At 40.0% G+C, this 27,790-nt stretch overlaps 1 protein-coding gene and 1 pseudogene across 2 annotated transcripts in view; one reads left to right on the forward strand and one right to left on the reverse strand.

Annotated features, from left to right (window-relative positions):
- The window catches only part of LOC101711183 (maltase-glucoamylase), a 211,954-nt gene that overhangs the window by 60,579 nt on the left and 123,585 nt on the right, over positions 1-27,790 (forward strand). For both annotated transcript variants that reach the window (XM_087205928.1, XM_087205929.1), the window contains 18 exons: positions 571-705; positions 1,176-1,263; positions 1,955-2,093; positions 5,183-5,316; positions 5,480-5,514; positions 5,608-5,724; positions 6,081-6,229; positions 6,792-6,876; positions 7,689-7,745; positions 10,346-10,470; positions 11,515-11,603; positions 13,577-13,626; positions 14,034-14,201; positions 22,507-22,659; positions 22,966-23,166; positions 24,903-25,057; positions 26,468-26,636; positions 26,929-27,025. In XM_087205928.1, coding sequence (XP_087062054.1) covers positions 571-705; positions 1,176-1,263; positions 1,955-2,093; positions 5,183-5,316; positions 5,480-5,514; positions 5,608-5,724; positions 6,081-6,229; positions 6,792-6,876; positions 7,689-7,745; positions 10,346-10,470; positions 11,515-11,603; positions 13,577-13,626; positions 14,034-14,201; positions 22,507-22,659; positions 22,966-23,166; positions 24,903-25,057; positions 26,468-26,636; positions 26,929-27,025 — 2,146 coding nt within the window. The remainder of the gene's footprint in view (positions 1-570; positions 706-1,175; positions 1,264-1,954; positions 2,094-5,182; positions 5,317-5,479; positions 5,515-5,607; positions 5,725-6,080; positions 6,230-6,791; positions 6,877-7,688; positions 7,746-10,345; positions 10,471-11,514; positions 11,604-13,576; positions 13,627-14,033; positions 14,202-22,506; positions 22,660-22,965; positions 23,167-24,902; positions 25,058-26,467; positions 26,637-26,928; positions 27,026-27,790) is intronic.
- Positions 3,700-4,522, reverse strand: LOC106009901 (dnaJ homolog subfamily A member 1 pseudogene; annotated as a pseudogene).

Raw genomic sequence — 27,790 nt, forward strand, 5'->3', positions numbered from 1 at the left:
TCTTTGAGTGAAGTGAAAGAGAACGAGGTGGAAACTTCCCCCTGAAGTCTTCACATTTTACATTATACACAGTTTCAGTTTTCACATGATTCTGAAACCATAGGAAACAAAAATGAATACCAATCTACTCTCATGGTATGTAATCTTCCCCTACCCCTCATTTAGTGATAATGTCATCTAGATGTTTCTTTCTACCCTACTGTAGTACAAACTGCCATCTACCTTGGCTCCCTTGTTTTTGAGGAGAGCTTAGGAAAAGAGAGGGAACAGGTTGCAGTTTGAGCATTGAAAGCAAGAGATAGCGAGTTCAGGGTATTGTTACCACTGATGTTGACAGTCATGGACGTCTTTCATATGCTGAGAAGGTGTGTAATTTATGGTTATTTCTTTTCCTTATGCTCAGTGTTTTTTCTAATAAGGCAAACATATTATGTAGCCTCTGTTCAGACAATCTGTCATTATCTCCTGCTATGGAATACATTTCTTTGCATGAGTTAAGCTCTTAGTACATTTCTGTTTGCTGTCTAATATATTCGTTTGGGATAAATGAGTTACGTTTTGTTTTTATAGGAATACCGAGCTTATGTGGCCTTCCCCGACTTTTTCCGTAATTCAACTGTCCTGTGGTGGAAGAGGGAAATGCAGGAGCTCTACACCAATCCACGGAATCCAGAGAAGAGCTTGAAGTTTGACGGCATGTGGATTGTAAGTGTGTGCAGGTGTCCATGTACATAGGGATAGGTGTGTGTGGATCTGTCTTTGTGTGTCTTACCATGTAGGTCATTGACCTCTGGTCAAAAGGCTAATAAGAGTCATCCAAGAATACTTTGAACACATAAAAATGCACTTCCTCCGATCGGAAAGGGGGCAGCCTTTTTACCCCTCAAACCTTGTATCTTGCCTACTTGCTGTCAAACCTCCTAAGACATTACTAGGAAATCCTTGCAGCTTTCCTTGCCCTGATGGAGAATTTTTTTCAACTCTTTGACCAGTCACACTGAAGGGGTTAATTAAACTTTCTAGCCAGTTCTCACCAGGATTTGATGACCCTCCCTGGGCAATCATCTGTAGAGATTACTAGATATTGAATCATTTTTTCACTACATCTTTGTCTCTGAAAGGACAGGGCATAATTATTTTTAAAATTAAGCTGCATCTGTGTTGGGCATTTCTAGGATATGAATGAACCATCGAGCTTTGTGAATGGGGCTGTCCCTTCAGGATGCACAGATGCAACTCTGAACCGACCTCCCTACATGCCACGTAAGGACCCTGGGTCTCCCCTGGCTGTGGATCCCTGGCTAGAAGGAGGGTGACCAGTGGAAGAGCCCAGCATCCAGGGGTTTGCACTGACCACTAATGGCATGTCCTACCCACTGCTGCAGTAAGCAGAAAAAAGGCATCCAAACACTTTATTCAATGGGGTTGCTGCATTTTATTGTGTGCCTTTCAAGAAAATCTAATTATCCTGAGAGTACTTAGGCTGTAATGTCTGTAAAGGCTTCTCACAGCTAGACTTCTTATTTCTTCAGGATTATTTTTATTTCCCCATATCTGTATCTTTGGAGCAGAAATTATTTACTCCATTTTGTATGATGTTCCTTCAATAATGAGATCTTTCCAATTCCCAGTTTTCAAAAATGTAAGAGGCAGATAACTATTTTTCCTATAATTATGGTAAGAATTATATGAGATAATTTATACTCTGAAAGTCTAGATCCAAGTCTCTTCCACAGTAAAGTGTTCTAGAGCCCTGTGTTCTTCCTCAGGCCTTCACTTTCTACTTGATGTTGAAAATCTCTGCAGCACCTTTTCAACTCAGATTAGATCAGGATAGGAGGGAGGCCTGTAAGACATCAAGCTGGCCTTAAGATCCAGACCTCAGTTTCTTAAAAAGAGGCTGGAGAGTAAAAGGATGGGGAAGGGTTTTGCATTCCTAAATCTTTGCCTGCAGATTTGGTGGCCAGGGACAGGGGCCTAAGCAGCAAGACCCTGTGCATGGAGAGTGAGCAGATCCTCCCAGATGGCTCCAGAGTGCGTCACTACAATGTGCACAGCCTGTATGGATGGTCCCAGACCCGGCCCACCTACGAGTGAGTCGTCCTCTCCCTTTTCCAGTTGGCACAACCTATGGGGACATCCAGTGAGGGGCATAGGGTCTTTACTTTTTCTTTCATTCACCATTTTAAGGGTTATGAAGAATGTATTGAAATTATGTAGAATTCTTACTTTTTAATAACACATTAGTTGAGCGTGGAGCCAGGGGTGTGATTATAATTGGGAAGACAAATTTAAATAAGGCATGGTTCCATACATGGATGTCTTGACATCCATGTGGGTGCAGGTATAAGTAGTATAAGTTAATAAGAGGCAAAAGGAACATGAAGGGCTAGATACCACTGTTTGTTTTATTGAAAGTGATTTATCTCTACTGGTATTTTTTTTCTATTCTTATTGAATTAATGAGTCTAGTATTGAATTAGCACAGGCCAACTTTGAGAGCTTAAAGAATAACATAAATTACTACAAGGAAAAAATTTCATGAAAGAATTTATCCTCTTTCTCCTCAAATATGGAACACCAAAAGTTGTGTAATAAATAGCAAGATGTAGTGCTTGATTCCTGTTTCAGGACAACTCAGTGGGTTTCTAACATGGTTCAGTTCTTTGTACAACACCATGAAAAGACACTGTTATTATTATTATTATTATTATTATTGCTTTATAATCAGTATATTAAGGAGACATTCATATATTTCAACAGTTGCTTAAATTCTGATACCCAGATTTAAGCATGTGAACATGACTTAAACACACAAGTAAAGCTATTCATCATAATTTGCTGTACTATTAACATTAAATTACAGTTACTTTGGAGCATAAGTCTAATGGGTTAAAGTAAGCCTGTAACATACCTAAGGAACACCTTCTTATATTACACATGCAAGTTAGCTTTCCATGTAGTCTTTTCACTTTAATTTCAAAGTTACCCTTTTATTTTAAAGCTCTGAAGTCACTAGGGCTTATCATGGTCCAAAGAGAAGGGAAAAAGAATATAACCAGGACTGGTCAACATAGTTTTATATATGTATTTAAAAAGATGGCACAACAGAAGGGAATGCAATCCTAGAAATGCAAGCCCTTTAAAAGCAGTGTTATGATAAACCCCTTCTTCAGAAAGGTATCATTTCTGTTACTGATACCACAGGCTAAATTATATTTTATGCCACCTTCAAGAAATAGTTGAGACAATAGAATGCAGAGGCATCACAGTGAGTCCCACTTAATACAAATTAACTAGACAGAGCAACACTTCTACAAACTTTCCTTTTTCTGATTGCCAGTTAAATACAGTTTTAATCCATAGCTTAGCAAGGAAGGGTCATACACTAAAGTCAACACATATACCTAGCATTTCAGTCTAAGCTTGTCCATATATACAACTGCCATCAATTACAAGGTATGGCCTACCAGACGCCAGGGTTAGGTACTTTTCGCAGGCATTAAACTTCGTCTTGCACACTGAAGTCATACATACAGGGCAAAGTCGGAGCTTTTATATTTGCGTTTATTCTTCATTTAACTTTTAAAACACTACTATAATTGAATATTGAAACAAAAACAATAGTAAGTAGTGAGCAAATGATGATTATAGTCCTTTGTGTGTACGCTATTGCAAACAAAATGCCAGCAGTGAATATTATTCACTGCCCCATTAAGAGGTCTGACACTGAACACCACCCCTGAGATGATGTTCATCATCCTCATAGGCTTCTCCATTATAATGCCGCCATCTTTCCTGATTTGGATCAAAGTCCTCGAGTTCTACCTGATCCATTTCATCTGTCTCTTCTACTTCCTTCCTTTCGGGTAGGAGTTTTTCCAGCAAAGAGAGTTTATCAGGAGAGAGAAAGCCATTTTCAGGAAAGTTTACCTTAAATTCGATAATTAGATGACCCGTTTCATATGGTCTATGATAAATTGGCATGCCTTCATTTAGCACACACTTGATGTCTCCACGATTGACAATCTGACCTGGAAGAGAGGTGATGACTGTGGTTCGGTTGTCAAGAGTGGATATTGGCTTTTGGAAGCCACACAGTGTTTCAATCAGCTGTATATCCATACACATGAAAAGGTCTTCTCCTCATTGAGTGAAAATAGCATGGTCCTTCTGATGTAACCCAATGATAATATCTCCTACCTCCAGTCCTGGTTCTTGGTCTCCTTCACCATGGAATGTTATCTTCTGGCCATCTTTCATGCCTTTGTCAATGTGAACTTCTAGAATCTTCTTCTCTCTAACTATCTTCCTTCCGTTGGAACTTTTACATCTGTCTTTAGGACTGATGCGTTCTCCATGGCCCTGGCACTCCATGCACACAGACTGAATTTGCTGAACCATTCCAGGTCCTATCTGATCAATTCTTATTTGCATTCCAGTACCTTGGCAGTTGGGACAGCACTCTACAGCTCCTTTCTTACCACCTCGGCCTTCACATTTGTCACAAATGACATTCTTTTGCAGAGCCAGTTTCCTTGCTGCACCATTATATAAATCTTCTAAGATAACTGAGAGCTGATGTACCACATTTTTACCTCTCCTTTGTCTGCATCCTTCCTCCTCCTCCAAAAAACATATCAAAGATATCCATGGGGGAGCCAAAACTGCCACCTGCTCGACCCTCCTTAATTGCCTGTTCTCCTCCTCTGTTATATAATTCCCTTTTCTTGGCATCAGAGAGAACATCATAAGCTTGAGAAATCTGTTTAAACTTTTCTCCTTCATTTGGATTCTTATCAGGGTGGTACTTCAAAGCCAGTTTCCTATAAGCGTTCTTCAATTCTTCTTGGGTGGCATTGGGTTTAACCCCCAAAACATCATAGTAAGTGGTTTCTTTCACCGTTTTCTACAGTCGATGAGTGGGCTGGGCTGGAGTGGGGGAAGTATGAAGGAGTGCGTAGCAGTGCCCAGCTCAGACAGCCACCACTCTTCCACCTCTCAGCGCATTCTGGAAAGCTCCCGACACTGTTATTATTAATCTACCAGTAGGCAAGACTCTTCCTTAGCCTAAGATTTTCATATTAATCCCAATCATGCACTGTCTCCTTACCATAGGAGCAGAGGCTCTGCAGCAGAGAAGCTTAATGGCCTTTTGTCCCCTTTATTCTTCACCAACCAGAGCTGTGCAGGAGGTGACAGGACAGCGAGGAATTGTCATCACCCGCTCCACGTTCCCCTCTTCTGGCCGCTGGGCAGGACACTGGCTGGGAGACAACACGGCTGCGTGGGACCAGCTGAAGAAATCGATCATTGGTACCTGGGCCTGTTCCCAGGGCCTGTGCCGGCAGGGAGGGAGGTGGCCTCCTTGGGGAGGAGGAGGAGGAGGAGAGGAGGAGGAGGAGGAGGAGGAGGAGGAGGAGGAGGAGGAGGAGGCAGGCCCCAATGCCTCCTGACACAGTTGTGGTTCTCATTGCAGGCATGATGGAGTTCAGCCTCTTTGGCATATCCTATGTAAGTGGCCTTCAGATCTCTCCTGACTGCTTCCAAGATGGTGGCATCTTTCAGAAATCACCAACTGCCTGGTTTTTTCCCGTCTTGTTTCAGACCGGGGCAGACATCTGTGGGTTCTTTCAAGATGCCGAATATGAGATGTGTGCTCGCTGGATGCAACTGGGGGCCTTTTACCCCTTCTCCAGGAACCACAACAGCATTGGCACCAGGGTAGGACCTCAGTGCTGCCTCACATATTTGACGTTACTTGAAATGCAACCTCCATCTTTGAGTGACTGTGAATGCTTTCTCTGGGGACATCTTCAAAATCATTATAGATGCTTGTTTTAGTTTGAGAAGAATTGTTCCAAACACTGTCTAAGAAGAATTTCTTATGAGGAAATTATATCAGGTTTTGTGTGTAAAATTTCAGTGACTCCCTTCAGTCTATTGCAAATATTCTGGGAGTCTCATCCATGATAATCATTAGTGTAGCTGTGTGATTTGTTTTGAATAAACTTTCAGTGACCCCCCGAAGTCTCCCCCACTCACTAGACAGGCTCTGAACACTGGTATTCCTCCTTTAGAGACAAGACCCAGTGTCCTGGGATGCTGCCTTTGTGAACATTTCCAAAAGTGTGTTGGAGACCAGATATACCCTGTTGCCGTACCTCTATACCTTGATGCACAAGGCCCACACGGAGGGCATCACTGTCGTGAGACCTCTTCTCCATGAGTGAGTGTCCTGCTGGAACTCTGTTCACTAATCGATGAGTTAGTCCATTCTATATGCTAGTAGTGCGTGCAAATAATTCCTCTAAATTGAAAAGTTGTTCTATGTTGCCAAAACTTCTTTAGACAGACATGATACTTTATTACTTGTTTTTGCATAGTGTGGTACACACCACAGCTCAGAGATCAAAGGGTATTTATGGAGTGAAAATTTTTTTGAAATAATACACCACAGCCTAGCATGGCAAGAAGCCAACTATATTTTGGGCCTTTTTGGTTGTGTGAACCTGCATTAAAATGTGTCCAGGTCACAAAGAAGCTAGGTATGAGAGACTAGGGCTACCCTGGTATTTAGAGTTTGCATCAGTGAAGAAATGTAGTTATGAAATTTGGAGAACTTGAACTGTGGGAAGGGGGACGCAGCTATGGGTTCCTGATGAAGCCTGGGAAAGAATGAGGATGGCAGAGGATACAGCTGCATTTCTGACTCAGATCTGAATGCAGGGAGTTTCCTCAGGGTCTTTGACTGTTGGGGCTCTGAGTGTGGAACCTTTATTTCCTTCTAGGTTTGTGTCAGACCGGGTGACCTGGGATGTAGACAGTCAGTTCCTGCTGGGCCCTGCCTTGCTGGTCAGCCCTGTCCTGGAGCCTGTGAGTATGGAGGGCTCTGGTGGGTGGAGGATCTCAGCTTCGAGGTTGGGTATGCAGGAGAAAAATAAGCCTTGTGGATGAAGGACTCTGAGATTTTATTTTTCCTACTTTTATCTCTTCCTCTCCTGGGCAGAAATCTGTCACTTAGGTGTTCCTGAGTCAGCCCCCTCTTCTGTAAAGTCAGCTCAACAATTCTGGTTAAGACAATCAGAAGCAAAACAACATTCTGATCTATCTGACCAAATATCATTTCTTCATTAACTAAAATAAGGAGTACAGGGTCAGGTGGGGCAATAGTGTGGTGAATTCATTGCAATATTCTGTCACCATTAAACCTGAGCTTGGTGTGTTCTCCCATTGCTGCTGCCGAGTCCTCCTTTCCTTCCATAACAGGTCCTCTGGGACACAACGGCCCCTCCTTTACTTCCTCTGTAAATTCCCATGCTTCTGATTAAAATAGCAGCTAATGAAACCCTCCTCAGATCTTGTATTACCTAAACATACTTTCTACTCAGGCATTTTTCTCTTTAGAGAGGTATTGATATGTCTGATGTGCCAGTGGAAGATTTTTTTTTTCCCTTGGAGTCCTATATCTGAAATGGTTTTATGAAGCCACTTGCTTTCGCTAAGCAGATTTCCCCTGTGTAAAAAAGTAGGAGAAACAGAAGTCCTCCTCATCATTGTTGATCTCCATATCTGATCATGTGGTCCCAAGGATACTCCTGTTGTTTTAACCTCTTTCTATGCTCATTGATTTCTCTATCCTGTATGACAAAGCCCACGGCCCATACCTTGTTTCTGTTTAATTTCAGAATGCCAGAAATGTCACTGCATATTTCCCTGAGGCCCCCTGGTATGATTACTATACAGTAAGTTTTCTACAGGTTTATACAATCTGGGAAAATGGTAGAATGCGAAGGATTGAGATGTGACAGTCCTCAGGCCAAAGGCTGGCCTGGGAAATCAGCAGGTGTGTGGTCTTGCACAGGTCAGTTTAAACCTCGTAGCCTCAGCTTTCTCACCTACAAGTGGGGAAGACTACCCCTTCACAGAGATGTAAAATACACACGAAGCTTCTCACCCAGGGCCTGGCTCTTGGAGGATACTCTGTACATGTGAGTTTATATCTTTCTTTATACTATCACTATGCATCATGGTAAGGCACTAGGAATCTCTTGAAATTGTGCTATAAAATATAGTTTTTTATATCCTCCCTTGCTGTAAGCTCCTAAGTATTGAGTGGCTTTTACCCTCTCTGTTTATTTCTTATGTCTGCATAGGTAGGATAGATGCTCAAAAGAGTTGCTCCATATAGACATAAAAGCTAAGGGAGCAATAATGCGGAGTATAAAATGCACTCAGAGGCATAGGGCCTGACACTTGCAAGTCTAACCAGTGCACGTGCATTTACACATGAGAAACCCACAAGAACTCTGATGTGTAGGTTCTCGGTTAGTGTGAGCTGCTGAGGACAGCTGGGACAACAGGGCCTTTGGACAGTTTCATTGAGGCATTTTGAGGGACACAGATAAATCAGAGTGCGATTTTTGGGGAAGAAGCAAAATGGGTGCCTTTGCGCTCTAACCAGGGATTTTCTTCTGCTTTATGAGAACAAAGTGGAAGACTAGAAAGAAATATGACAGCAAGACAAGACCAGAGCATTGAAGGGATTTTAGTTGGATTGGGTCAAACCTGGGCAAGAATCATAGCCCTGGAGTTCCTCTTCTTCTCTGTTCTATGGTGCCCAGAGTCATCCCTCCAACCCCTTCTTTGTTTCTGGGTTGGGACTGTCTTTAGGGTGATAATATGTTAAGACGTTTTGCTGCCAGAGCTTTTTGGGGACAGTGCAACCAGCAGTTTTTGTCTGAGCCTATCCTTGGTCGGTCTCCAGCTTTCATGTTAACTGTCTTGTTCACTAAAAGGCAGGCCTTTTGAATGTTGGGACTCTCTGGTGCAGGGCCTGGGCTATGCTTATGGGAGCCAGAAACCTAGGGCACACAGTTTCAGGAGGTACTTCTTTATAAGACTGGCCTTCCATTTGCAAGACATTGAGCGAGAAAGCCTTTTTACATTTTGTGGGCAGCTTTGTATCTTGTACTCTCATTGTAGCTTAGCCTTGCCAAGGTACAAAGGACTTTATGGAACTCCAGGTATTGGACTGGTGGAAACATTTACTTATGGACTTCGCTGTGTAATGAGGAGCTAATTTTGACTTGTTGCAAACTGTAATCCATGTGGAAATAATTACATGTAGCACATGAAAGTAAGTGAAGTGTGAAAGCTAATGAAAAAAGTTTCCTGGAATGGCTGAATTTATACAAGGCTTTTCAACAAAAGATAGTTTTATTTGAAGAAGGATGGATAAACATCACGTGGAATGACAAAAGTTGATGAGAATACCATTTAGACAAAATCTTTTTGATGTTTAATAAAAATGAAGGTAACACAGTTGAAACCGATGAATAAAAGTCCTCTGAATTAATCTTCTCAAATATAGGCCCCCAGTATTTATTCTCAAATAGATATTGCTAAATTATGGTCCACAGCCCAATCTATCACCTATTTTTATAAATAAGTTTTATTGGAACACAGGTATGCACATTGTTTACTTGTTGAGAATAATTGTTCTTTACCTCTAAAGTACAGTTCTCAAGTGGGGAGATTTTGCCTACCAGGGGAAATTTGGCAATGTCTAGAGATATTTTTGTTCGTTTCAGTGGGATGGAGTAGGGCTGCTACTGGGATCTAGCAGGTGGTCCCTGAAGATAATGCTAATCACACAGCACAGGCGATTCTCACAACAAAGAATTATCCAGCCCTTAATGTCAATGGTGTCATCACTGAAAAGCCTGTCTGGGGTTGGGAAGATACATGAGAATGATCCCCTAAGAATTCAGGTTTATGTCTCATGTGAGAGAGTACCTTTGATGCTAGAGGCCAGATAAAAGTTTCAAACATAAAGGCAGACACGTTACATTACAAATAAGGACATGTAAAGGATGCCAACTCATTGTGATCTTTTCCTTGTGGCAGGAATCAGTGGGTGCAACAGGAGTGGGGTGGTGAGTGGAGTGGAGACGTGGTAGACTTTGATGCAGGAGAAGGTCTAGCAGTGCTACTGTGACGGGCTCACAGGAGCCAAGAAGTGAATGCCGTGATTATCCAGCCTCTTCCAGCAGTGTTCTGTGACAGGCTGTTCAGTGAAGGCAGGCTCTGCTCAGTGTTCGGATATCATGTAGCAGGTGCAGGAGAAACCCCTAAAAGGCATGGAACTCTCAAAACAGTTTGTAGTAGCAAAGCCAGGTGTCACACCGAAGAAGAGGGACTGCAGAAAATGTTCTAACAGGTGTGTGATGAATGGTGAAGAACAGGCAGCAAGTTTAGAGAGGTAGATGAGATGTCTGCCAAATGCACTGATGAGGGAGGTGTGTGTCCTGTCCTTCATGCTCTCCTTTTCTTCTGCACGCAGGGTGAGGACATTAATGCAAGGGGACAGTGGAAGGATTTGCCAGCCCCTCTGGACCACATTAATCTTCATGTGCGTGGGGGCTACATCCTGCCCCTGCAGGAGCCTGCGCTGAACACCAACTTAAGGTGAATGAAGGACCAGGGCTCTGTTTCTTCTTAGCTCAGTAGTTTGTAATGATGGCCACTAGTTCCTTAAACATCGCTCCCACGGTCAAAAACAATTTTCTAGAACCTTGGTTTTTGTTTTTGTATTTGTTTCAACCTTTTCAAAACTGATCTTTTCTATCCCCATCTGTTGAGGGGAAGATGCTGAAACCTCCCGTAGAGCATGGGGAAGAAGTGGCCTGGGGTGTGTGTGTGTGTGTGTGTGTGTGTGTGTGTGTGTGTGTGTGTGTGTGTGTGTGTGTGTGCGCGCGCATGCATGTATACATGTGCATGTTGCGGGTGTGTTTTTCAAAGTAGGCCCTAGGATTTCCCTCAGCCTCTTCTGAGGATGCTGTTGATCTAGATGTAACTCCGATGAATTTTAAGAGACCTTAATTCCTGGTTTTCCTTAAACTTCTGAATTTCACATAACATTTGACAGCCAGAATAGTCAGCCTTCCTGGGTTTCCTATGTGTGTTGCAGTTTTAGTGCTAAAATTTTCACTGCAGTCTTTTAAAATTGTATTTTTGCTCACAAGCAGATTTATACTTTCTTCCTTAATATAATTAAATATTTTAATTTCAGTCATTTCAGGCTTGTTATAGGAATATTATCTAAAGTCCTTTGGTGAATATAAATGTATAATTTGATATTTTTGCTAACTTTAATGCTGACTTCTTGGCCTGATGTTTTGTTTTTCAAATATGGCTCTCTGAAGGACACAACTGAAGGGTCATTCCTACAGAAGTGATTTACCTTCTCTTTGGTTGCAACCCGGGGACTGCTAGCAACTTAGTATCAAATTAGCACCATTCAAGGATCCTATAATGTTTGGAGTATTTCTAACTCCTGTGCCATTACTGCTACCAGAGAAAGGAGCTCCTACCAATTTTCTCATTGTGGTTGAAGGAAAATACAGCCACCTACTGCTAGTAACTTTTCTCATTTGAAAGTTGATGGAAACATGTGGCAAAATTCTTGAAACCCTAGCTCTTTTTCACTTACATGCATCCTGTTTTCCACAGTCGGCACAATCCTCTGGGTCTCCTCATTGCCCTGGATGAGAACAAAGAAGCAAGAGGGGAGCTCTTCTGGGATGATGGGGAATCAAAAGGTGAATATTGTACTTAGAATGTTGCAGTTCCCAAACCTTCATCCTTGACTTACAGTCATTCATTCCTGCTGGTCATTGGACTGAGGTAGAAATCCCAAGGCCCAGCAGCAAAAGTCAGCTGAGTGAACATTTTGTTGGTCTATTAAGGGCAGTGATAGACAAACCACAGATAGAAGGATAAGGCTTTTCTACCGCTCAGATTTCTTCCATTGTCCAGTGATCTACAACAGGCTCTCATTTTATTGTCAGTGGGCACCTGGAAGACATATTTTCAAGACCTTCTCTAGCACATTTGTAATGTAAATAATCTTTTTTCTAAAATACTAATGAACAGATATTTGTATGAAAATATGCCCGTGTCAGGGTAGCAGTAAGAATATAATTTTCTGGTGTGTATACGATAGCCATACTTGCCAGCACATTTTCCTGGCTCTTTTATACTAACAATTCTTGTGGCTGTTGTTTGGGAAATAGATTGTTGTGTAGCTCATGCCTTTGAAGCACTTAGAAGGGAATCTTTTGAAGGTTATGGTAAGAAGGAGAAGGAAATGAAGGAGCTTGGTCTTATTCTCAATATGTAGATTTAAGAAAACATTTATTTTACTTAAAAAACATTTAATTGACAAAGAAAGACTGAACTTATTCAAATTACATATACAATGTTGGATAATTACTACAATCAATTTAATCAACACATCCATTACAGTCCATTCTGTATGTTAGCTCCCCAGGATTTGTTATTCTTGTAATTGGATATTTATATCCTTTGACTAACATCTGTCCACGTCCCCAGTTCCTTTCCATGAGCAACTTCCATTTTATCCTCTGCTTCTGTCAGTTTGACTTTTTTTTTCCAGATTCCAAATATAAATGAAATCATACATTATTTTTCTTTCTGTGCCTGAGTTATTTCACTTAATATAAGGTACTGTATCTTCATTCAAATTGTCACAAATGGCAGAATTTCCTTCCTTTTATACCTGACTATCACTCCTTTGTTATGTGTATCCTAACTTCTTTTTACATCCATCTGCTGAAGGACACTGCAGTTGTTTCCACATCTTGGCTATTGTGGAAAATAAGTGAAAGACATAAAGGCTGAAACCAAAAACTTCTAGGAAAACATAGGGAAAAAGTTTTTTAACATTAGTCTTACCAGTGCTGTTTTGGATTTGAGAGCCAGAAGACAGGCAGCAAAGGCCAAAAATAAACAAGTGTCACTATTTTAAACTGAAGAGCTTCTGTAAAACAAATTAAACTGTGAACAAAATGAAAAGAACCAAAAGAATGAAAGAAACATGTACAAATAATAATCTGATATGAGATTAACATTTAAAGAATGAAGAACTCTTGCATGTCAATACCAAGAGAATAAGTAACATGAATTAAAAAGGGGAATACATATGAACAGATGCTTTTCTAAAGATATACAACTGGGCATCAGGTATATGAAAAATTGTTGAATGTCACTACTTGGCAAAGAGATACAAATAAAAAATTATACCTATTAGGATGGCTACAATGAAAAATGTAAGAGATAAATGTTGGCAAGGATATAGCAAAGTGGATTGAACTCTTACATACTGTTGACAGTAATTAAGATCAGTAAGACCATATGGGAAACAGTATGGAAGTTCTTTGAGATTTTAAAAATAGAACTATCATATTCACTATTTCCATTTCTAAATTCATATCCAAAACCAATCACTATGACAAAGAGATATGCCCACTCCCATGTTCATCAAAGCGTTGTTCAGATACAAAAATAACCAAGATACCAAAATAATCCAAGTTATCAGTGACAAATAAATGAGTAAATAATGTGGGTCAGTATATACAGTGGACTGTTATCTATCATAAAAAGGTAGGAAATCCTGTTATTTGTGACGACAAGAGTTGGCTTAGAGGTCAGGCATGTGAAATTTGTTCCGTGGTGGACTGGCCCGTCTGACTTGTGTTTCTTCTGCTTTCAGATACTGTGGCTAATAAAATATATCTTTTATGTGAGTTTTCTGCATCCCAAGTAAGTAATGTATTTTATGAGTCTTGGGTGTTGGCCTCAGTCTGATCATTTTCACACATATGCTTGTGCATGTGTGTGATTATGTCTGTAACTTCATGTGGATTAAAGACTACAGGCAAACACATTTCCATTTATAACTTAACTCTCAATCACTGCATCATCTATGTTTTCAAAAGAGGCCATATATTCACAAATTTAAGCAGCTAATGTTTCTAAATATAGTTTTCTAAAAAGTAAATTTATCTGCATCATCTGTTCTAGTTTTCCTCTCAGAGTTTACTTAAAATAAATTTGTATTCCTTGAGCACACATTAGTAGAGAAAGCAGGGAGGAACTGCTGTCATCTGTAGCATTTGAGTGATTGGAGAATCTGTGTGTTACAGGCAAACCTTTGTGTTTGTTTGCAGAACCACCTGGATGTGACGATTTCTCAGTCAACCTACAAGGACCCCAATAACTTAGCATTTCAGGAGATTAAAATACTTGGGACACAGAAACTTGTCAATGTTACAGTGAAACACAACGGTGTCCCAACGCAAGCTTCTCCTAGAGTCACTTATGATCCTAACCTGAGGGTAAAAGTCCATTTTGTTAAACTTTGTTCTTGATTTGCTCTTTATTCTTCCAACATCATGATGTGTCTTTCTGTGAAGGTTGCATGAGTTTCTAAAGCACCAGAGCTTTGTGGTGGGGAGGTCAGAGGGTTTAGAAAGCAAATGAGAATGAGGAGATGGCCAGAGCTAGAGTGAGACAGGGAGCTGCTGAGGAATGGGGTGAGCTAAAATGGTCTTTCCACACTCACTGTCTCCTCTGCACTTCAGTGTTCTGCTCTCTGCACTGACTTCTTTTCAGGAAATAGTTATGAAGGACACAAGAAGAGCAGAGTGAGGAAAGTGGGAAGTGGTCTGAGGAAAAGGGATATGGAAACTTGCAGGAGATGTTGAATGTAAATGTTGAAGGAAGAAGTCCTATAAATAGGAAGTCTGAGGAGCCCCATATTTTAAATAAGATACACAGACTTTCACTCTAATACGTAAATGCTCAAGAAATACTTTAAGACAAAGAATTTGGTAATCCTACCTAATGGCTTCTTTTTGATTAGATCATAATAATGCAATAAATTTTTATCAGTTGTGATGAGATCTTACCCTGTTGAACATCTTATAGTCGGCTTATCTGATATCTTAACATTATGAAGACTTCTTTCCCCAAATAATCCTGACCGTATGTATGCAGGGACACCTGGCATTGGAGCTGCTGGGTCGGCATGGTTTATGAGTGCTCTTCCAAATTTAAGAAATCTAAGTAGTCAAGGCTTTCACTTTAATGTGAAATTGAGCATGCACATATTATAATGTTAGTGATAAAGTTATGTGTTTGGTTATGAATATCTCAAAGTTTAAGACATTTGAAATATTTATATGTGAAAAGAAACTCAATCCTTTCTAGTCAAATGAATGAATAAACATAAGACCCAATTAACTTTTATGTAGTTTGATTTTGGGTGGAAGGGAGCCATAATTTACCTGAATGAAAATATTACTATGTGGCAGGAAATCAGAATGAATATATAGGAAATGTTAAAACCTGTCTCATTTGATATTCAAAGTTTAATGGAATCATTGAGCCAAGCCTCTCAGTTTGGACAAGCTAGAGCTGATCCTTGAAAGATGGTATAATGGGTTTTAGGAATTTTTTGGCGCCAAGTGTCTGGGAACACCAAATGGTAACAAATTGGGATTTCTTTTTTATTCTGCAATTAGAAGATTAGAAAACAGAGAAATGCTGCCATTGATTAGTGCCTGAAAGTTGTCAGAATTGAAGTCTTTTCTTCTTTTGTGGCTGAAAATGAGTGCTCAATTTAATTCACCATGATCCCGATGTAGGACAAATTAAAAAAAAAAGAACAAAATTGGTAAAGTGATGGGGCAGGTCTTCAAATGAAGAATGGATTGTGTGGGCAGAAATTCCCAGTGAACTTGAATTTTCTTTTTCGTGGCCATGTCTTGATATGTTTGTTAAAAATTTAGCTATTTAAGTGGGTGTGGTGGTGCAAGCCAGTAATCTAAGTACTTGGGAGGCTGAGGCAGGAGGATTGCTGCCAATTTGAGGCTATCTTGGACTACATAGTGGGTTCAAGGCCAGCCTGAACTGCATAGCAAGATCTTGTCTCAAAACAACAACAACAACAACAACGAATTAGCTGTTAACTGGGTACTTTGCTATAAGGAGGACATATTTGATATGCTCTTTGAGGTTAGGCCTCTTAGAAAGTGGAGATGGAGGATGAGATTAGTAGCACAGGGAAGGGCAAGATGATCTATACTAGCAGGAGACTGGGAGAATGATGATAATCTTCCAAATGTGATCATAGTGGTCCAGAAAAATGAGAACATTAGCTACAGAGAGGCTATTAAAAGAAGAGTTAGAACAATCCACTGGACCCCCGCCCCCCGCCCCTTTGGCTTCTCCTCTGTACAGCCACCTGGTTCCACACTACAAACACGCAGAGGACACCAGACCACCAGACCACTGTACTGGAGCTAACCAAGTTCTCAGCATTTAAAGAATTCCTGCCCAGAGGTAGGAGCTTCTGAGCCACCGTCCCACTGCTCCTGGTCCAGAGGAAGGGGCTTCCGGGCCGGCAAACATCCCGCCGCTCCTAGCCCAGAGGAAGGGGCTTTCAGGCCACCATCCCTACTGCCGCTCCTGGCCCCTGGCCCACCTCTCCCAGCTCAGAGGAGGTGAGCCACGTGGACGCCAACAGCAGCCCCTCGGCCCCCCCCAGTCGAAATGAGAAAACACGTAAATAAGTCTCAAAACCAGACTTCCAGATCACCTACAGCAACTCCAAAGGGAAATGAGATGGAACACTCTGATACTCAATCACCTGGACTCACTGAACTGGCAACAAAAGGGGATCTGGAAAAAATGAAATCAGAAATAATTTCTCAGATAACAGGAGAAATTGTGCTCCTAGTGCAAGACATGATTGATAAATCTAGAGAGGAGCTGAGGAACATGATGGAATCCCAACATAAGAAACAAATGGAATCCATAAAACAGATGCAAATAGATTTCCAGGACATGAAAAACTCCATTGAAAGTCTACACAGCAGAATGAGCCAATGTGAGGACAGAATTTCAGATATAGAAGATAAGATTGCAATTAATGACCAGGAAAAGAAAAATTGTTTCAAAATTATCAGAGAACATGAGAAGTCAATCCAGCAGCTGCTAGACAATGCAAAGAAGAATAACATAAGACTGATCGGAGTCAATGAAGAAACAGGAGAGAGTGCAGATGACATAAAAAAACTCTTTGCAGAAGTAATGGCAGAAAACTTCCCAAGCAGGGGAAAAGAAATTGACATACAGATAAGTGAGGCATATAGGACTCCAAATAGCCTTGATCAAAAAAATCTACACATAGGCATATAATTGTTAAGATTCCAGAAACACAACAGAAGAACAAAGTTCTCCAAGCAGTCAGAGAAAAGAAACAAATCACATACAAAGGAAAGCCCATCAGAATCACAGCAGACTTCTCAACACAAACCATCAAGGCAAAAAGAGCTTGGAGTGACATATTCCAAGCCCTAAAAGAAAAGAGCCTCCAACCCAGACTGATGGACCCTGCAAAACTATCTTTCAAAATGGGTGGAGAAATAAGATACTTTCATGACAAAGAGCACCTTAGGAACTTCGTGAATACCAAACCAGCACTCCAAAGAATTTTAGACAATATCCTAGGAACAGACAGTGAGGATCACAACCCCAGGAAGCAAAGCAGAATGAACCCTTCTGACATGACAAGAAATTAAATGGAAAGGGGGAGAACCCAACAAAAAGAAAAAGTCATGACAATGATAAGTCAATATGTTTCAGTTACAACCATCAACGTTAATGGTCTCAATTCACCAATCAAAAGAAATAGACTGGCAGAATGGGTCAAGAAGCAAAATCCAACAATATGCTGCATACAAGAAACACACTTAATTCAAAAGGAAACTCATAGACTGAAAGTTAAAGGGTGGAAAACAATACTCCATGCATCTGGAACCCCCAAAAAAGCAAAAGTAGCTATCCTCTTTGCAGATCAAGTAGATTTCCAACCAGCACTAATTAAGAGAGACGAAGAAGGACACTACATCCTTGTAAAGGGAAGAATCCAAGAGGAAGAGATGACAATCATAAATATCTATGCACCAAACACTAGTGCGCCCAACTATATAAAACAAATACTAATGGACATGAAAAGTCATATATGCACTAATACAGTTGTAGTGGGGGACCTCAACACCCCACTGTCACAAATAGATAGATCAACTAGACAAAAAGAAGTAATGAAATACTAGAACTCAATCGAACTCTTGAACAAATGAACTTAAGAGATGTTTACAGAGTGTTCCTCCCCACAAAATGAGAATACACATTCTTTTCAACAGCACACGGGTCGTTCTCCAAAATAGACTGCATACTCGCTCATAGAACATGTTTAAGTAAGTGCAAAGGAATTGAAGTTATCCCCTGTATATTATCGGACCATAGTGTGATGAAATTGGAGATCCATAGCAAAAGAAACTCAAAAAATTTCATAAACACGTGGAAATTGAACAACACACTTCTGAATAACCAATGGGTCACAGAGGAAATTAAAGAAGAAATCAGTTCCTTCACTTAAATGACAATGACAATACAACATATCGGAATCTATGGGACACAATGAAAGCAGTCTTATGAGGGAAATTCATAGCAGTGAATACACATATTAGGAAAACAGAATGAGCCCAATTAAGCAACCTGATGTTGAACCTGAAGCTTCTAGGAAAAGAGGAGCAGGACAACCCCAAAGCTCATACGAGGGAGGAAACTATAAAGATCAGAGGAGAAATCAATGCAATGGAGACTAAGAGAACGATACAAGAAAATCAATGAAGCCAAGAGTTGGTTCTTCGAAAGAATCAACAAAATTGACAAACCCTTAGCCAACCTTGTCAGAAAAAAGGAACAAAAAGGCCCAAATGCATGCCATTAGGAATGAAAAGGGTGAAATGACAACAGACCCAGCAGAAATCCAGAGGATCATCAATACCTACTTCCAGGACCTATATGCCAATAAGATGGAAAACACAGAAGAAATGGACAGATTCCTAGATACATATGAATTACCAAAGTTGAACGAAGAAGACCTAAAAATTCTAAACAACCCAATATCAACCAATGAAATTGAAAACATAATTAAAAACTTAACAACTAAGAAAATCCTGGGCCCTGATGGCTTCACTGCTGAATTCTACAAGACATTTAGAGAGGAACTACTGCCACTACTGTTTAAACTCTTCAATGAAATTGAAAGGAAAGCAATGCTCCCAAATTCATTCCTGGAAGCAAGCATCACCTTGATCCCCAAAGCAGAGAAAGACCCAACTGAAAAGGAGAACTATAGGCCAATCTCACTAATGAACATAATAAGAATCCTTAATCCTTAATAAGATACTGGCAAATAGAATGCAGAAGATCATCAAGAAGATCATACCCCCTGATCAAGTGGGATTCATCCCAGGGATGCAGGGATGGTTCAACATATGCAAATCAATCAATGTAATACACTATATCAATAGAGCCAAGGACAAAAACCATATGATTATCTCCATAGATGCAGGAAAAGCATTTGACAAAATCCAACATGCATTTATGATAAAAACCCTACAAAAAATTGGAATAGATGGTCTCTACCTCAAACTGATGGAAGCCATCTATGAAAAACCAACAGCCAATATCATACTAAATGGTCAAAAACTGAAATCCTTCACACTCAAATCAGGAACAAGACAAGGATGTCCACTATCACCACTCTTGTTCAATATAGTTTTGGAAACATTAGCCATGGCAATTAGGCAAGAGAAAGAAATAAAAGGAATAAAGATAGGAAATGAAGAAGTCAAATTGTCATTATTTGCAGATGACATGATACTCTATATAGAAGACCCCAAGAACTCCACCAAAAGTCTTCTAGACTTAATAACCAAATTCAGTCAAGTAGCTGGTTACAAGGTCAACACACACAAATCAATAGCTTTCCTCTACACCAATGACAGACTCACTGAGAGAGAAATAGGGCAAATAATTCCTTTCACAATAGCATCCAAAAAACTGAAATCCCTAGGAATCAACCTAATGAAAGAAATCAAAGACCTCTGAAAACGATAGCACTCTGAAAAGAGAGATTGAAGATGATATCAGAAAATAGACAGATATCCCCTGCTCCTGGGTAGGAAGGATTAATATAGTGAAAATGGCCATACTTCCAAAACTGCTATATAGATTTAATGCAATTCCAATTGAGATCCCAGCAGCATACTTCATAGACCTCAAGAAAGCAATCCAAAACTTCATTTGGAATAAGAAGAGACCCAGAATAGCAAAAGCAATTCTAGGTAACAGAGACATGGCAGAGGGAATGACAATCCCCAACCTGCAACTATACTACAAAGCTACTGTGAAAAAAACCAGCATGGTACTGGCAAAGAAACAGACCTGAGGACCAGTGGAACAGATTAGAAGATGCAGAAACAACACCAGGCACACTCAGCCATCTCATCTTTGACAAAGGAGCCAAACACCCTCACTGGAGGAAAGATAGCCTCTTTAATAAATGGTGCTGGAAAAATTGGATTTCAAATTGCCAAAGATTAAAACTAGACCTATATCTCTCACCATGCACTAAACTAAAATCGAAATGGATTAAAGATCTAAATATTGAAATAGAAATGCTGAACCAGTTGGAACAGAGGTTAGGTAGAACTCTCGAAGACATTGGTGTAGGAAAAGATTTTATGAACAAAACGTCAGTTGCCCCTGAACTAGCACAAACAATCAACAAATGGGATCTCTTCTTATTAAAAAGCTTCTGCACAGCAAGAGAAACCACCAGCAGTGTGAAGAGACAACCCACAATGTGGGAAAAAATCTTTACCTGCTACTCCTCAAAGGTCTACTATCTTGAATCTATAAAGAACTTTAAAAGATCAGACCTCCCAAATTTAAAGACCCAATCCAAAAATGGGCATCTGAAATGAACAGACATTTCTCAGACAAGCAAGTAGAAATAGCAAATAAATACATGAAAAAATGTTCAACATCACTCGTCATTTGAGAGATGCAAATGAAAACAATGCTGAGATTCCACCTCACTCCAGAAAGAATGGCTGCTGTCATGAAATCAACCAATAACAAATGCTGGCGGGGCTGTGGGGAAAGAGGAACCCTGCTCCACTGCTGATGGGAGTGTAGACTGGTGCAACCACTGTGGAAATCAGTATGGAGATACCTCAAAGCACTAGGTCTGGAAGTCCCATTTGACCCCTCTATTCCACTGCTGGGGATCTTCCCCAAAGAAATAAGAGAATCATACTACAGTGATATATGTGCACCCATGTTCATAGCAGCACAGTTTGTGATAGCTAAAACTTGGAAACAGCCCAAATTCCCATCAACTGGTGACTGGATAAAGAAAATGTGGGTTTTTTTTTCTAAAATGGAGTACTCCTCAGCCATAAAAAATGAGAAATTAGAGACATTTATAGCTAAGTGGATGCACATTGAGGTAGTGAAATAAATAGGACACACAGGTATAAATACCGAATAGTTTCTCTGGTGTGAGAAACTGAAAGTGTAAATAAGGACTAAAATGTATAATAGGTAATGTGAAATAGGAAAAAAAGGGGCAAAGTGGAAGTAGGTGGGAGGGGTAGGGGAAAGGAAAGAAGGGTATGGAATTAATATGAGAAAATGGAAAAATAGGAACAAAATCTTTGTAAATAGGGAGGAATGGAAGGGTTGAAGGCAGGGCTGGGCAAGGGTGAAAAATAAGAACGAAGAGAGATTATGGAAAAGTGCAAATTTCCAATGATGAATGTCATTATATCGTATACCTAAAATGTATCAATGATTAGAAGGAATAATCGATAATGCAAAATAGGAAGAAAATGTCCAAAGGGTGGGGGTAGTGGGAGGGGCAGGGGAAAGGAAAGAAGGGAAAGGAAAAATGATGAGAAATGGAAAAAATGGAAATAAAGTCTTTGTAAATAGGGAAGGTTGGAGGGGGTGAAGGAAGGGCTAGGAATGGAGAAAAAATAAGAACCAAGATGCATCATGTAAAGGTACAATTCCCAATGAGAAATGTAATTGTGTTATATACCTACAATGTACCAATAAAAGAATTTAAGAAAAAAAAAAGAAGAGGTAAACATAAAACAATACTCTGTGCAAAAATGTGAAATATTTGAAGTTGTGAGGAATCAAGAAAGATTTCCAATATTTAATATCTGGGCTTGGGGAAGTAAAGAAGCTGGAAGTTAGAAATAAAAGCAAATGTTATGATTTATATAACTTTCCAGTTTTTCAGTTGATAACAAACCCAAAGAATTTTAACAATTTGTCTAAGATTCCATACCAAAATAGGAATCAGACCACAGTCATACGATTCTGATATGTTGTTCCACCAAAGCAGACCAACAGAGACATTGGTTTGGGAAGTGAAGGGAAAGAAGATAAGCTCAGTTTGGGAGGAGCTGACTAAAAAAAGAAGGATAAGGGGAGACAAGAAAGGCAAAAAAAGGGGTGATCATAATGGCTTTTATTTGACCCACTTCATACTACAATGTATTGTACAACTTTTGACAGAGCAGTGACATTTACTGTGTTGCCACTGAACAGTCTCTACACAGCTCTGTTCATCTATAAGTTATAGCAACATATTAATTGGATTTGTGAGAGTCTACTATCATTTCCATTTGTTTTATTTTTTAAAAGTTTCAGATTTTGCAAGGCTTTTGTCCTGAGGCTGAATTTCTTGTGACCTCTCTATTCTTACAGGTTGCCATTATCTCAGAAATTAATCTTGTCCTGGGAGACACATACACGGTGGAGTGGAGCACAAACGTAAGGGACAGAGAAAAAATAGACTGTTACCCCGATGAGCATGGCCTTTCTGAAGCAAACTGCACTGCCCGTGGCTGTGTCTATGAAGTAAGCATGAGATGGTGTAATACTCACTAAAATCCTCTACTCTTAATCTACAGTTTCACCTATCTATTTACAATCCAGAGAAAGAAAGGGCTTGCATAGGAACCTGATCTGGGTGTGAGAGTAGTTACCCTGTTTTTAATAAGTGTTTTCTTCGGAGATCAATAATTTAAATTTTGCCACTACCATGTGATACCTAAGTAAAAAATGTGAGATGATGACTTTATCTCCATGTAAATTGCCTTTTCCAACAGTATTTGTTAACTCTGGGACCCTGTGCTAATCTGTGATATTGACTTGTAATTTCAGGAATCCAGTTCACCTGGGGTCCCTTTTTGCTATTTTGTCAACGAGTTGTACTCTGTCAGCAACGTTCAGTATGACTCACAGGGGGCCAGCGCTGACATCTCCTTAAAGTCTCCTCTTTATGCCTATGCCTTCCCCTCCACCCCTGTGAACCCCCTCCGCCTGCAAGTGACCTACCATAAGGATGAAATGCTGCAGTTTAAGGTAAACTCGGTATATACTAGGTACTGACACAGCCCTTTTTGCTCCCACTATGTTTTTTTTTTTATTTTTTTATTTTTTTAGTACTGAAGATTAAACCCAGAGCCTTTCCACGGACCTACATCTGTATCTCTCTCTTTTTTTTTTTTTTCCGGCACCAGGGATTGAACTCAGCACCTTGTGCTTGTCAGGCTGGCACAGTGCCACTGAGATATATCTCCGGCCCTATATCCCATTTTTTATATTTTAATTTTAAGATGGGGTCATGCAAAATCATTCAGTTACCTAGACTGGGCTTGAACTTTTGATCCTCTTGCCTCAACCTCCTAGAATGCTGAAATTACAGGACTTTGCAACCACAGCCAGCCAGTTTGCTCTTAAATTCTGTGCTGCAGTAGACTAGATCATTATCCCAATCCAAAGAACTGTGAGAAAAGGTTAATAGAACAGTGTGATGTGTCCTAATTTGCATTTGAAGAGATTGTGGCGGCTACTCTCAGGAAAATAGTCAATAGAGAGAGAAATGGAGAGGGAAGTTAGGAGCCTTCCATTTGGGTAGGGCAGATGAGGAGGGATGGATGCTTTTATGTTTGTGTCCTCACCAGATCCAGGGCATGTGGTGGGCATGGTTTGAAATGAGTGAACTTGCTTGGCTTAACCTTAACTCTTGCTTACTCTGCCTCTTGATAAAGCTGTAGCTCACTTCCAAATATGTGGCTCTTTGCGAGCCTATTTTTATGCTCCCCTTTGTCTTACTTTTTTTTTTTTTTTTTTTTTCCAGAAGGACATAATCTTATTCCTACACTTGGTTAATGGCTACAAAACTTTAGTCTATATTTTTTTCAGTGTGTCAGTCTCCTAGAAACAGTGTTAGGTATTTTCTTCCCTATAATTTCCCAGCCCTTCTACATTTGATTACATATAATCAAATGTTGTGATTGTCTGTCTTTCACTTCAAATCAAAATACTAAATTTTTAAAATAATAATCGACTTAATCAGTTTAAGTCCCTGGTATCTATTGCAGTATCAAGCAACTATATAGTGGTACATACCCAGTAAATTAATTTATTTACATTTTTCATCAAGGACATTAATTCAAGTAGTTCATAATTTTGGGGGGGGAGTATTTTCCACTTCCAAATAGTTTTTAAGTGTTCACATATAGTCACATACCCACACACAAATATAAAGAATGTATTCATAATTACCACACTGATTTCTGAGTATATTTCAAGGTAGATCCAATATCAAAGTGAGAGTGTTATTACAGTAGAGGGCTTAAAGTGTGATACAACACATGTGTTTGAGATGTTAAGTCTAATGTCGTTCTTTGACATGCTAATTAAATTCCAGGTATCAGAGGAGATTATAGAAAACAAATAAACAAAAAAGATAGTATCCAGACTGTCAAAAATATCAAGATTCTGCTAGGATATATATATCATTGAAGAAAAGGCTTTTTAAAAAATAATCAACAATAACAGTTGTACATTTTCATAGTGTACAGTGTGATGTGTTGAGACTTTTATATATTGTAAACTGATCAACTTAGGATACTTAAGATTATTCATCACTTCAAATATCTCTCATTCCTTTAAAATGAGGACATTAAAAATCCTCACTTTAGCTAGTTTGAATTCTATGATACAGTATCATTAAATATAATCACCTCTGTATAATGAAAGAGCAGAATATTTCCTCCCACATAGCTTATCAAAATTCAATTTCTTCTCCCTAGATTTATGACCCCAACAATAATCGCTATGAAGTCCCAGTCCCTCTGAACATACCCGAGTTTCCATCCAGCACCTCTGAGGGTCGACTGTATGATGTCTTCATTAAGGAGAATCCATTTGGGATTGTGATTTGCCGGAAGGGTACAGGCACGGTAATGTAAGTGGCTCCTACTCTGATTTGGAATTGTTGGTCACCTACATTTTCCTTGCCAGTCACTGTCCTTGGATATATCCTGGCTCAAAGTATGACATTGTTCATTTCTAGATCCATGAATAAGTTATTTCATTCAGGTCTCTTCTTTTGAGAAGTTTTTTGCAGCCCAAGAATAATTGCTGAGGCAGTTACATGTTCGTGGGAATTCATCTAACTAATGTTTATAGGGTGTCTTCTCTGTCTTATATACTGTTTTATACTGTGGTTAGGACTGAAGAAGACTTTCTTCTCATGACATCAATGATAATTTAAATTGTAAGATAAAGAGGATGTTGAGATAGTGATTCCTACCTTGTAGGAAGAAGAGTAGATTAATCGAGAGTTATCAGAGATTTCTGCTTTCGATATTGTGGTCCTCTGTGGTCTCTAAAGAGGTGACATTTGAAATAACACTGAGATGTGGAGAAGGACGCATACACATGAGCTTTGGGGGAAGGGAAAGAGTAGTTTAGATGAAGGAAATAGTAAATGTATAGGCCACAAAAAAGAGGAAAAGGCATGTCCAGTAATGGAAGGGTGCAATGTAATACCCGAGAAAGTGAGAAGTGGGCATGAAGCTGGGATGTTAAATGGGTTCAGATCAGCAGCCTCAAAGAGTTCATACAGTGTTTTCATTAGAAGCCACTGAAGAGGGTGAAGGAAGGGGCGGGGAATGGGGAAAAAATAACCAAGATACATCATGTAAAGGTACAAGATCCCGACGATGAATGTAACTGTATTGTATACCTAAAATGTACCAATAAACTTAATGGAGAAAACAAAACAAAAACCAAATGCCGGCAAGATTTTGGGGGAAAAGGAACCCTCATATGTTGTTGATTGAAATGTGAACAGGTGCAAAAACTATGGAAATCAGTACAGAGATTCTTCAAAAACTTAAAAATAGAAGTTCCATTCAACCCAGATATACCTCTTCCGGGTATCTTCCTGAAAGAATTAACAACATCATATTACAATGAAAAAAAAAAAAAGAAGAAGAAGCCACTGAAGAATGTAATAGAGGAATGAAATGATTTCTCTTAGAAATATCACTCAGCATGCATGGGAATGGAGTGAGGGCAGAAGGAGGGCTAGTGTGGAGGGTGGCAGATGAGATGGGTAGTGATTGAGTTTGGTACCGTGGGCAAACAGTGAAAGGCGACAGTGATAGAGAAAGTAGAAGAAGGCTGACTGTTGGCTTTCAGCAAGGATGTCTGTGATTACTTTGGCCGTGTAGACTTTGTGTTACATTTGGAAGATGAACAGGGTCTGGTGGTAGAGGGAATCAGGAATTCTGTTGTCCTTGGAAAATCAGCTGCTCAAACCCAATAGGAAAGCTGAAGTTCTTCCCAAATCTACCTTTTCATTTTACAGTTGGGACTCTCAGCTCCTGGGCTTCACCTTCAATGACATGTTCCTCCGCATCTCCACCCGCCTGCCTTCCTCCTACATCTATGGTTTTGGGGAAATGGAGCACAGAACCTTTAGGAGAAACCTGAACTGGCACACATGGGGCATGTTTTCCCGGGACCAGCCCCCCGGGGTAAGCATGCAGTGGTGCAGCGGGTAAGACAGGGTAAGATGCAGTGGCTCTGCATCTCTACCTCTGTCTACCTACCCTGTGTGTGCTTTGTGCTTCATCTTCCCAGGCTCAACATGGGTTATCACACTGTGCTCCTAGACAAGTGGGCCCATTTGCAGGCACCTTTTTATCCCGTGTTTACCTTATTTCTCAGAGAAAACCAAGACCCATCTTAATAAAAATATTTGTTGAATTTTTTTGATTACTTACAATGTGTTCTAACCTCCCTTCTCTTCTCCCCCATGGCTCTCAGTACAAGATGAATTCCTATGGTGTCCACCCCTACTACATGGGACTCGAGGAGGACGGCAGTGCCCACAGTGTGCTCCTGCTGAACAGTAATGCCATGGGTAGGATGATGCCAGCACTCCCTTTCTTTTTGTATGCCCGTTATGCTTGAGTAATGTTAGAATGTGTGTGACTAGGCTGCATTCAGAGATAAAATATTCATCGTGTTTGGAGTGATTTTTGTCTTCCAGTTTAATATTCTCTACATTTCATTCAAGTAATATGTAATAACAGGATAACTGAACTCTGAATTTGGCAAAAGCCACGTGAAAAAAGAAAATAACACCTCAGATATTCTTCAGGTCAGCTACTAGGAACGGCTGTCTAAATGAATTAGTTGTGAATCTATGGGTCACAGCACTCACTCTACCTGTAGGAAGTGTGAATAAGATGTGTGATATGAAGGAGAAAAATCAGGGTGTTTGGAAGCATCATGTAGTAAAAACTGGTGAAATGGGAATAAATTGAGTTAATACTATTTTATGACTGCTGGTCTCATGGTTTTGACAGTGTATTATGATGGTTCAATAAAATGCCCTCAATGTGGAAAGCTGGGTGAAATGTACACGGAAACTCTCAGGAATATTTCTGCAACTTCTTGTGTGCCTTACATTTTTCTGATATAAAAGTTATAATAATTGAAATGAAGTAGAATGACAAAACATGATAAAATACTAAGGCCCCCCCAAAGAGGAAACATCCAGGGGTGGGAGCTATGGACTAGCACTTCTGCAATTCTTGCAGAATATGTGCCCTTAATCCTCTAAAGTGGAAAAGAGAGACAGTAGGGTTGTGAAGGGTAATTCTTCCCCATGAAGGTTTCAACC

This window comes from Heterocephalus glaber, unplaced genomic scaffold (assembly GCF_053883595.1).
Source record: "Heterocephalus glaber isolate CG9 unplaced genomic scaffold, H.glaber_assembly_v1.0 deba00000621, whole genome shotgun sequence".
Lineage (NCBI taxonomy): Eukaryota > Metazoa > Chordata > Mammalia > Rodentia > Bathyergidae > Heterocephalus > Heterocephalus glaber.